Source organism: Pristis pectinata, chromosome 19 (assembly GCF_009764475.1).
Source record: "Pristis pectinata isolate sPriPec2 chromosome 19, sPriPec2.1.pri, whole genome shotgun sequence".
In the NCBI taxonomy this organism is placed as follows: domain Eukaryota; kingdom Metazoa; phylum Chordata; class Chondrichthyes; order Rhinopristiformes; family Pristidae; genus Pristis; species Pristis pectinata.
The window spans coordinates 9,591,978-9,604,158 of NC_067423.1; the positions used below are offsets into that span (position 1 = coordinate 9,591,978).

At 45.5% G+C, this 12,181-nt stretch overlaps 1 protein-coding gene across 6 annotated transcripts in view; it reads left to right on the forward strand.

Moving 5' to 3' along the window:
- The window catches only part of celf2 (cugbp, Elav-like family member 2), a 633,618-nt gene that overhangs the window by 322,139 nt on the left and 299,298 nt on the right, over positions 1-12,181 (forward strand). The window contains exon 1 of one of the 6 annotated variants that reach the window (XM_052034295.1): positions 1,871-2,255. The exons of the other annotated variants lie outside the window; for them this stretch is intronic. Coding sequence (XP_051890255.1) covers positions 2,185-2,255 — 71 coding nt within the window. The 5' untranslated portion in view covers positions 1,871-2,184. Of the gene's footprint in view, positions 1-1,870; positions 2,256-12,181 lie in introns of those variants that run through there. 6 annotated transcript variants of the gene reach the window in all.

Here is a 12,181-nt window from a genome sequence, read left to right on the forward strand (position 1 = left end):
GTGAAAATTCATATTCATCAGGGTAACAAAAGCAAACTACAGAACAGGAGGTTGGTTGGTGTGTGAAATCACTAGACCATTTTTATGGGCTTCTGGCCTTAATAGCAAAGAGAATAAATAAATAGGGAGTCTTGCTTCAACTGTAAAGGGCATTGTTGAGACCACATATAGAATTCCAGAGATACATGACTTCTGAGAGAAGAAATTCCTTCTTATCCCCATCTTAAATGGATGACCCCTGATTCTGAAACTATGCCCCCTAGTTCCATACTCTCACATCAGAGGCCCAACTTCCTCAAGTCTTTTCTCATGAAACATCCCCTTCACCCCAGAAATCAAGTGAGTACAGACTATTGCATATAGTTTTGGTCCCCATATTTCAGGAAGAATGTGCCTGCATTGGACACAGTTCTGAGAAGGTTTGCTTAATTCCTAGGACATTATCATTCATTTTAGTCCAACAGACAAACAGTGTGAGAGACTGGGCAAAGTTGTATTTGATGAAACTGGTGATAAATAAACAAATCCTGTCAGCAACATACAAAATGCTGGAGGAATTCAACAGGTCAGGCAGCATCTATTGGAGGGAAATGGACAGTCAACCTTTCAGGTCGGAACTGGAAAAAAAAGGGGAGATAGCCATTAAGGGGGGGGGAAGGGGTCAAGCAAAAGTTGGCAGGTGATAGGTGGATCCAGGTGAGGGGGGAGGGGAATGATAAGCAGGTGGGGAAGGGGGGAGAGCGGAAATGAGGTGATAGGTGGAAGTAACAGAGGGCTGCAGAAGATGGAATCTGATTGGAGAGGACAGTGGACCATGGAATAAAGGAAGGAGGTGAGATGGGGAACTAGAGGAAAGAATGTGTGAGTGATGGGCACATGGAGAGGGTAAAGAGATGGGGTGTTGACTGCAGTGGGATCAGGAGAAATTAAGGGAGGGGGAAACAGGGGAGTGGTTACTGGAAGTGAGAGAAATCGGTGTTCACTCAAACTGATGGTCAAGAAGATCCCAGAAAAGATATAAACCCTTGTTCTCAGCAACTGGTTCTACTTTATGGGCTCTGACAGTGTTGATTTTTGCTGCTCAGCCAGCAATGACTTCCATGTTCCTGCAAACATTTCTTTTTTCAGAAAAAAGCTTTTTAAATTTGGCACCAGTTTTGAACAGGGTTGCACCTCCCACTTTCAGCACCTGGTGCTCTGTAGAAACAGAATATTTTTTAAAAAACTGCAGACGCTGGAAATCTGAAATAAAATCAGAAAACGCCTCAAACACCAAGGCAGCATCTGTGGAGAGAGAAAGGGATTTAATGTTTTCAGTTTCAACACCCTGTATTGGAAATAAGAAAGAGAGAAAAGAAGTTAGTTTTCTGTGTCTGGAGATGTTTTCTAAGTGTTCAATCCACACTCCTCATTCCTAACTCCCCATCAGTGGACATAGCTTCAAATAACAGTGAGAATAACAGTAAGGTAAGAATACGTTACCCCTTAATTTGTAATGTGCCCCAAGGCAGTTTAAACTTATTGGTTAGCTTGAGGTGATTCATGCAAACAAAAAACAGAAGCTGGTATTGGTTTATTATTGTTACTTGTACCGAGGTACAGTGAAAAACTTGTCTTGCAAACCGATCGTACAGATCAATTCATTACATAGTGCAGTTACATTGAATTAGGTACAGTTGAGGTGGTACAGTTAAAAACAATAACAGTACAGGTGATGGTTGTTGTGATATTGTGGGTCATTTCCGAATGATGATATTAGGGGCTAAATCAACGCCCAGTCATTTCCCATAATCTGTTGTAAGACTGCCACCACAGTGCTCAAAGCGTTAACAAGTGCTCTGCTCTGGTTGTTTGCCGAGATATGCCAAATGTATTCATTCAGTGAAAGAGCTTGTTCCTGCAAAAAAAAATCAGAAAAAGCTCTTAAGCTTGGCACCAGTTTTGAACGGGGTTGCACCACCCACTTTCAGCACCTGGTGCTCTGTAGACAGTTGCATCTGTGGCAATTCCTTCGCCCTCCACCCCTTCATTGAGGGAAAGAGAGAGAGAGAGAGATGTGACAACTGCCGCACGGGCTGCCTAAACGAGGCCTTCCACACCTGTCCCTCTCGATCTGTAGGCAACAGTTGTCCAAGCGGACTCGCCGAGGGCGATTTATTTGCCACCAGCGTGCGGGAGGAAAACATGACTTCTTTCCAATTGGACTTTCTGCCTGAAATAATGGTTGATACTTGTGGCCTGGCGTCCGATAGGCTGTAAGTAGGACGGTCGAATGCGGCTTTGCTAAAGGTCGATAGCGTGCAGCTCATCGCAAATTGTGTCTTGTTAGGACAAGAGTTTTGTTGGAGAGAGAGAGAGAGAGACTGATATTGAATAGCGAGAGGCAGCCTGCGTGGGCAGGGAGGAGGTGAAAGGGATAGAACTGCAGACAGGGGTGTTTGTACGGGGCTGCTTTGCCACGGTGCTCTGTGTGAAAGGATATGCAATTGACAAGACTTTCTGGGCTGTGTGTGTGTGTGTGAGCGAGCGGGAGGATGCAAAATGGAGAACATTTATTTAGTGTCCGTGTTGCTGGGGGCAAGCGGGCTGGCGGTGCCGGGAGGGCAGTGGCGAAGCCTCGGTCTCCCGGCCGCCCGCGGTCAGTCGGGTCCGGGCCGGCTGGAGCTCGGTGATTCTGTGGGGGGGACGGGAGGGCGGTGTCAGCGGCTGAGCTGGGGAGGGGCAGTGTCCGGGCGAGGGAGGAGGGGGGGGGGGGGTGGGGAGCAACTGGTCCCGCAGTGACCGGTGGTGGAGTGGAAGGGCTTCGGAGCCCGGGGAGTGGTGGGAGTGAGAACCCCCTGTCCCACCTCCCTCCTAGTGTTCGGGAGGGGGGGTTTCAGTGAGTCTCTCTTCCCGTCCCGTCCCGTCCCCACAATGTCCCGGGGTGGTCAGTGTGTCCCTCCTCCCCACTCCTCCCACTCCCCCCTCCCCTCCCCTCCCCTCCCCTCCCACAGGTGGTCAGTGAGGCTCTACCCCCCATCCCCTTTTCCTCTAGTTGGTCACTGTGTCCTTTTTCCCCACCCGGGTGGTCAGTGTGTCACCCTCTCTTACACCCTCCCTCACCCTTCCTCCCCCCTCCTCCTCCTCCTCCTCCCCCCACAGGTGGTCAGAGGCTCTCCCTTCCACACACTCCCCTTACCCTGGGGTGGTCAGTGTGTCCTCTTCCCCCCCCCCCCACAACCCCCGCGGTGGTCAGTGTCCTTCCTCCCCCTCCTCTCCCCCAGGGTGGTCAGTGTCTCTTTTCCCCTCCCACAATATCCAAGGGGGTCACTGTCTCTTCCCCCAGCCCTGACCCTGTGGGATCGATCTCTGAACCTGAATTTGGAGACTGGAGTCCAGTTATCTTTGCATCAACCCACACCCCAGAAATGCTCGCCATTAACTGTCTGGGTGATCCCTAACCGAAGAGGTTTGGCTGCTGTAAGCAGCCATCGTTCCAGCAGTAAATTTTGTTCTCCAACAGTCTGCTGCTCAGAACTCATGAGGAACATCATAAGGACATTAAAATGAAATGAACTTCTCCCTTTTTGGTATTGGTACTGGGAGAATGTCTGGGTGATTGACAGTCACTTGCATAATGAAGCTTTCATTCATCTTCAAATTATTGCTGGAATATGGCATGCTCTGAAAATCGTATGTGTTGACCCTGAGCGAGGACCTTTCTAAGCGATCAGTCATGTAATGCAATCCCCAGAATTTTTTTTACAACTGCGAGTGTGTGACGTGGTTGCTCTGAGCAAGGAGCTGCAGTGGGACATGGAGGAATTGGTCCTGGTTCCAACTTCTGTTTGCAATCTGCTGACCCTCCCCTGCCCAACCCCTGCCACCAGGTGAGTCTACAAGCCTGTGCAGCAGATGAGGACGGGTTGGGGTCTCGGATCTGGTGAAGCCCCGCCGATATTCTCTGAGGAAATGTCAAGACCAGTCGCACAGCCAAAGTATTAGCGGGCAGGGATCAGCCACCCATCAACGCTCCAGTGAACTGAAGCATTTTTGAAAGAGGAGGATTGTAATCCAGTTAAGGCAAAATAGAATTTGTAAGTCTCAGGTAGCCACAAAACAGTGTGTATTGAGGTCACTCTGAAAAGATCTGTGCTTGCTCCCTGCTAAATTAACTAGGAAAGATGAAGCTGGGATAGAATGAGTGAAGTTACTATCCGAGGTTGTAAATCCTGGGCGCAGAGAAAGAGTTGGGAATTGAGGAACTTTTTTCAGTTCTGTATACAGGAGGACGTGTTTCCAACCAGGCCAGCTGGCGTTTGTGTCAGTGGGACCTGTTGAAAACAGGAAAGAATGTCATCGCGTATCTTTTGATTTTTATTCAGCGACTGAACCAGTGACTTCCTTCGTTGGATAAAATGCCTTCTTTCAATTGACAGTAGGAGAGGGAAGAGGGCCAACAAATCAACCGGCCAGTCAGCCTTTGTGTCTTCCATAACTGGATGTGGGTGCTGTTTATCTTTTCCAGTTAGACTGTATAAGTCACAGGCAGACAATTGACTTCGAAGAGAGTCTTTTTGGCATGGGGTGGGGAGTGGTGTTGGCAAAAAAGTAGATTTCTTCTTTTGCCTTCCAAGCAGCTTCAGAGGAAGTGACTGCTTTCATGCTGAGATTTTGTGTTGACCGTTGACGTGCTCGTACATCTCCACAAGGTTTGAGGGTGCCTGTGTATCTGTACAAAACTGGAGGGTACAATGTAGTTTCTTTAGGGGGAAGAGTGGATTACCTCTTTATCTGTTCCTTTGTAACAGTCAAGCACGTATTGCCTGAGTGACTTGGATGAATTTCTTACTTTTATCATCAGAGGAAGTTTTCCAACAGTCTTGTGTTGATTTTGTCAAATGTGCTTCATTTGCGTTGTAAAGTTAAGGGACATCTATTGCTCATATTTTTCTTTCTGATCCTGTGCCAGCCATTTGTTTATCTGTATGACAAAAAATCACAAGCAAAAAAACAACATAGATGGAGGGGGTAATTGGAGCAAATTATCCCCAGCATTTGTGTTTGGAAACGTTATTTAGTAATGCAGCAGGTTAGTCCAAAGCCATCAGCACTGCAGGCTTCACCCTGACTGGGTGCAAGTGCCACTGGTTTGGGCATCAGAAACTAGTCCCGGTGTTAAATGAGCTTTTGCCACTGAATGATACCACATTAACTGGCAGTCTTATTTCCGAGGAAGGCACCATTAAAGGAAATAGAGTGCTACAGCACAGAAGCAGGCCCTTTGGCCCATCTAGTCCATACCGCCTGATCATCTGCCTCGTCCCATCTACCTGCACCTGGACCATATCCCTCCAAACCCCTCCCATTCATGTACCTATCCAAACTTCTCTTAAATGTTATAACTGAACTCGCATCCACCACTTCTGCTGGCAGCTCATTCCACACTCTCACCACCCTCTGAGTGAAGAAGTTCCCCCTCAGATTCCCCTTAAATATTTCACCTTTCACCCTAAACCTGACCTCTAGTTTTGGTCTCACCCAGCCAGAGGGGGAAAAGCCTGCATGCATTCACTCACTCTATCTATACCCTGCATGCATTCACTCTATCTATACCTATTATAATTAAGATCTCCCCTCATTCTCCTGCACTCCAGGGAAGAAAGTCCAAACCTATTTAACCTTTCCCTATAACTCAGGTCTTCAAGTCCTGGCATCGTCCCTGTATATTTTCTCTGCACTTTTTCAACCTTATTGATATCTTTCCTGTAGATAGGTGACCAGAACTGCACACAAAACTCTGAATTCAGCCTCACCAACATTTTCACAGAACATAGAACATTGAACAGTACAGGCCCTTCGGCCCACGATGTTGTGCTGATATTTTATTCTACTCTAAGATCTATCCAACCCTTCCCTCCCAGATACCCGTCCATTTTTCTATCATTCGTGTGTCTATCTAAGAGTCTCTTAAATGTCCCTCATGTATCTACCCCCACAACCTCTGCCGGCAGTGCGTTCCACGCACCCACCACTCTCTGTGTAAAAGAACTTACCCCTGACATCCCCCTTATACCTTCCTCCAATCACCTTAAAGTTATGTCCCCTCATGTTAGCCATTTCTGCCCTGGGGAAAAGTCTCTGACTGTCCACTCGATCTATGCCTCTTATCATGTTGTGCACCTCTATGAGGTCACCTCTCATCCTCCTTCTCTCCAAAGAGAAAAGCCCTAGCTCGCTCAACCTATCCTCATAAGACATGCTCTCCAATCCAGGCAACATCCTGGTAAATCTCCTCTGCACCTTCTCTAAAGCTTCCACATCCGTCCTATAGGTGACCAGAACTGAACACAATACTCCAAGTGTGGTCTAACCAGAGTTCTGTAGAGCTGCAACATTACCTTGCGGCTCTTGAACTCAATACCCCGACTAATGAAGGCCAACACACCATACCCCTTCTTAACAACCCTATCAACCTGCTCAGCAACCTTGAGGAATCTATGGGCATGGACCCCAAGATCCCTCTGTTCCTCCACACTGCTAAGAGTCCTGCCATCTTGTACAACTTCAATAAAGAAAGTGATAGGTCATAGTGACAAAGCAAGGGAGCTCTTGTGAGGTTGAGGATTGTTGTGGAAGGGAGCTGAGGTGCAGATGGGTGAAAGGATGCTGCAGATGACCGAGATGTGCTTATTTTCTAAAGATGGGTCGAGAGAATAATCCCCATTGTTCAGTCTTAGTAACCACGCTGCTGGAAGTGATTGAAATTGATCTTATGTACTTAATTTGTATGTACAATCCTCCATACACAGAATTTTTCTGGAGAAATGATCTCTCTCATTTCTCCATTTTGCTGCTCCACTGCGAAATCTCTTTGAGGTACGCCTACCTCAAAGATGTTCTCCTCCCATCTTTGGGGGTTCTGTGTGACCCTCTCTCTGCTCCCCCTCTGTGATCTCTGCTGTTCTTCGACCACGTACTTGCACAGACTCACTTCCACAACCATGTGGCCTTCCTGGGCACTTGTCCCACTCTCCCCCTCCCGCACCTGTCTATCACCCCCTCTCTCACCTGGATCCACCTATCACCCATCAGCTCTTGCTCCACATCCCCCCCCCCCCTTTTATACTGGCAATCTCCCCTCTTTCTTTCCAGTCCTGCAGAAGGTTCTCGACCCAAACCATTGACTGTCCTGACCTCAGCTCCCTTCCACAACAATCCTCAACCTCACAAGAGCTCCCTTGCTTTGTCACTATGACCTATCGCTTTTTTTTATTGAAGTTGTACAAGATGGCAGGACTCTTAGCAGTGTGGAGGAACAGAGGGATCTTGGGGTCCACGTCCATAGATACTGCCTGACCTGCTGAGTTCCTCCAGAGCTTTGTGTGTTGCTGGAGAAATGATCCTGCTTTTATTGGGAGAAGTAGCTCAGTTTGTGTTCCTTCCATTCAAACAGTCTTTGTTTCCTGAGTAGGTTGACTTTGCTTGCTGTACAACAGAGAGGTTTGTCGTGAGTCACCTGCTTTTCCCCCCACCTATAATTCTTCCGCTGATGCAGTGTTGTCAATAAATGCAGTGGATCTGGAAATGATCACTGATCCAAGGCCTCCAGTTGCGTCATCCTTCTCCCCGAGGGATTCCGAAGAAGAACTAGAAGTACAAATGTTATTGACTTTAAAGTTCACCAAAAGGAGTTCAGTAACGAGTATTTACAGGAAACTGCCCTTTTCTTTTACAGAAACTACATTTCTTTTGTTCCTCATCAAATGCATAACCTAATGCAGAATGTTATAGAGGACTGGATGTTTCTCTCTCTCCTCTGTTGCACCCTTTATTCCCTATTTTGTGGTTCCACTTCAGAATTTCTTATTGAGGTGAAGTCTCACAGGAGTTGTCACCGATCCATTTGCGAGTGCAGCTTTAGCCGGCAGCACTCAGTGTAAAGAGAGGTAATAATGGGTAAGTTTAAGTGGAATTCATGCATGGATTGGCAGAAGTCAGCAACACTTTTGAGAATGAATATTAGCTCGCTGAAATGACTTCTTGCCTGGCAGGCTCACTATCTCAAGCAAATGTGATTGTCGGGGAATTTTTCTAAGCACCATGTACACATCGTCTGCTGGTCACTGGTGCAGAGATTAACTCGAATTACACCTTTGAGTGGCTGTGGATTTCATTAGTTGTTGGAAACAAATGTGTTTCTCAAGTGGATATTGGAATGCACAAGACTACCGATAAGTGTGTGTGAGCTTTCTTTTCACTGGAATGCTTCCTTTAACCCCTGAGGGTTAGTTAGTCAAAGTGTGAATGTCGTGAGTGTGAATTTGCTCTTTGTCCATGCTGCGTATGTTGTCTAACCCTTCACATTCTCCAAACAGTAATGACTATTAATACAATTATAACTCTGTCAACCTTATTGAGATTCAAGACTATTAAAACCATTCTATCTCAATCTCAACTAAAGAAGGTAAGTACCCTTTCAAAAATGGCTTTGTAGCATGTACATCTCTCAGATAAAGGTTCCTCCCACTGGCCCCTTAGTAACATAAAGTGATACTTGTGATCAGAGGGACTGCACTTTCTCTGTAGCTGTGACACTTTACTCTGTACTGTTATTGTTTTTACCTGTACTACATCAATGCACACTGTACTAACTCAACGTAACTGCATTGTGTAATGAATTGACCTGTACGATGGGTTTGTAAGACAAGCTTTTCACTGTACCTCGGTACAAGTGACGATAATATACCAAGACCACTTGGCTGGGCAACAGCTAGGGCCCCTTTGTCATTGGACTCTAGATTGAGGTGGGCACTATCAGAATCAGGTTTATTGTCACTGACATATGTCGTGAAATTTGTTGTTTTGCAGCAGCAGTACAGTGCAAGACATAAAAATTACCATAAGTTACAAAAATAAATAAATAGTGCAAAAGAGGAATAACAAGGTAATGTTCACGGACCGTTCCGAAATCTGATGGCGGAGGGGAAGAAGCTGTTCCTGAAATGTTGAGTGTGGGTCTTCGGGCTCCTGTACCTCCTTGCCGATGGGAGTAATGTGAAGAGGGCATGTCCCAGATGGTGAGGGTCCTTAATGATGGGTGCCGCTTTCTTGAGGCCCCGCCTCTTGAAGATGTCCTCGATGGCGGGGAGGGTTGTGCCCGTGAGGGAGCTGGCTGAGTCTAAGAGGGGATAAGGAATTTGGAAAAGGGAAAGAGCAAAATAAATAAATGAGAGGGTTGCTTTGAATGAACACATGCAAGTTAACGTTGCTGCAGATTCTCTGAGTACTGGGTACGTAGAATTAGATTATGCAGCCTTGGTGTAGGAGGAGGTATTGTAGGAGTACTGGTTTAGCTTCACAGGGGTTGTTGTTACACAGCAGAGTCTATCTTCCTGTAATGAATTACATGGAGAGAAAGTGCTTGTTTGAAATTAAACTTCATTAGATGGGAGCATCAGCCACTACATTGCAAACAATTTGCAGAGTGGTCTTGCCCAGCCCTTTTATTTTGGAAAACATTGTTTTTACTTAATTAGTTGATGAGAAATTTTACACCCACTGAGTGCCAGGCTTGCTATTTCACCAGATAAATTTGATACTGTTTCCTTTAACCTTCTCGCTGACACGCTTTGCAAATAGTTTAAACCTGGCTAAGGGAGTGGGTTTAATTATGATAATTTTTCAAGAGAACACCGAGTGTGTTTGTTACTCCCTCCTTAATAAAGCCCTTCGGTATGACAATTGGACCTTTGTATTCCATTGTTAATGTACAGTGTAAGTAATATCGATGATGAACAAACATTGCATGCAAATCATTAATCTATTTCCCCACACGCCTGGTTCTTCCCCTATTACTCTTTCTGCACACTTGTGAAAATGCTGATAATTATGAATCGGCCCGAAGGACCCATTGACTTTATCTGCAGGAGCAGTATAAATATAGATGAGCAGTTTGTTAATGAGAATGGGAACTCGTTCACCCCCTATGCAATTTGCAGTGTTTACCTAATGAAAGTTTTAATGGGAACAATTGGATAAGGTGCATAATCTACCCATCTGGGGGACTCTGGCTCCCATTAAGTGACTCCTGCAGAATGACTTAATTGTACTACCATTACTGTGGGTGGGTCTTGCAGTTTATGCAGGGAGCTTCAGATTAGTACATGGTGTGCAGAGGGATTGATGTACAGAGGGATCTTCGGGTTCAAGTCCATAGCTCCCTGAAACTGGCCGCACAAGTGGATAGGGTGGTAAAGAAGGTGTGTGGCATTCTTGCCTTTATTAGTCGAGGAATTAAGTTCAAGTTCAAGAGTCAGGAAGTTATGTTGCAGCTTTATAAAACTCTGGTGTATTTTATTCAGTTCTGGCCACCCCATTATAGGAAGGATGTGGAGGTGATGGAGAGGTTGCAGAAGTGGTTTACCAGGATGTTGCCTGGATTAGAGGATGTACTATAAGGAGAGGTTGGACAAACAAGGGTTGTTTTCTCTAGAGTGGTGAAACCTGATAGAAGTTTACGAAATTATGAGAGGCATAGATATAGACAGCTGGTATCTTTCTCCCAGGGTTGAACTGTATAATACTAGGGAGCATGCATTTAAGGTGAGAGGGGGATAATCAAAGGAGATGTGTGGTGAAGGTTTTTTTGTGCAGAGAGTGGTGGGTGCCTGGAACACGCTGCAAAGGATAGTAGTGGAGGAAGATATGATAGATGTGTTTAAGAGGCTCTTAGACAGGCACACGAATATGCAGAGAGATGTGGACCATGTGCAGACGGAAGGGATTTGGTGTCGTTAGCTTAATTAGTTCGGCACAACGTCGTGGGCCGAAGGGCCTGTTCCTGTGCTGTACTGTTCTATGGTCAAAGTTGTTGGGAATTGCCTGAGCTGGTGGATGGAAGGAGGACTTTGGTGAATTTTCACCCTGTTACTCGAGCAATAGCTCGCCTGACCAATTTGGAGATTGTCCTTCCCCCACCACCCCAAAGGAAACTTAAATTGGGAATTGTCTCCAAAGCGGCAAATTTGGAAACTCACTCCATTCTTGTGTGCAGGTAGCAGCCATTTTGTGGAGTTGGAATTGTGTTCCGTTGTCACACCTATCCACTTGTTGATGTCAAGGACATCAGCAATCACATGCACAATGTGAACACAAGCACCAATGACATCTAGTGCCTTGATTTTAAACCAGGCACAAATTCTTTATTAAATAACATCATTATTTCAAGCTATTTTCCATCCTCCCACTCTCCCCCACCCTCCCAACCTCTGTATTTGTCAGGGACTATGTTTGGTACAGTGGTATTGGACAGTCAGTAAGTTGTTGATCAGTGCTCATCAACTCTCAGCAGTTCTTTATTGTGGCAGGGTCACACGAGTGGTTCCCAGTAATTGCCTCTTAAGGAAAGGCTATGGAGACCAATTCTTCAAGACTGGGGAAGGAACCAGAGACGGCTGCTTTTTTAGTCATAAATGCCCAATTGGATGTTTCTAATGCTAGGATGGATTCAAGTTAAGTGACCTTGAAATTGACTCAAGCTCCATTGACTTTTCCCTTCCTTGTGGGAGGTACAGAGATAACATAGTCTTGTAGCTCCGTGCAATAGACTTTTAAATCTATGTAATATTTTTGATATATATAGGAAGATCTTGTTGCACAGGGACAGGGAGATACAGTGGAAAGAAAAGATGTTAGTGAATCCTGACACGTTTACCTTTGGTCTGTTCTGCAGTCAGGTTTGGTTACCTAGCTGCAGGAGAGTTGGGAATCATCAGTTCTGACCTACTGTTGTATAACGTGGAACCAGCTCACAAATAACTGAATGGGATCTGGATCCCTGATGCCAGTTCAATTTAATAGTGGTTGGACCCAGCAGGATACATTATTCATAAGTAAGTGCTGATTTAACCTCATATTCTTGGATCAAGAAAATATTTCCATCATTAATAAACACAATTTGTTAATGTGTGCACTCCAGTAACTGCAACAAGAGTCCTGAGATTTTTTTGGTATTGTTCAAGGTTTTTTTTTTGCTATTGTAATGTCACTGCCAAATCGACACAGCGCATGTTGATCAACGCAGGTATGAGTTTATTGATTAATGTATGTATACTTTGGCAAATGATTATATAAAGTGTTCGATGGCTTACTGCCATTGATATATTGCCTGCTTCCCTACCCTGAAATGTGTACAGTCCTG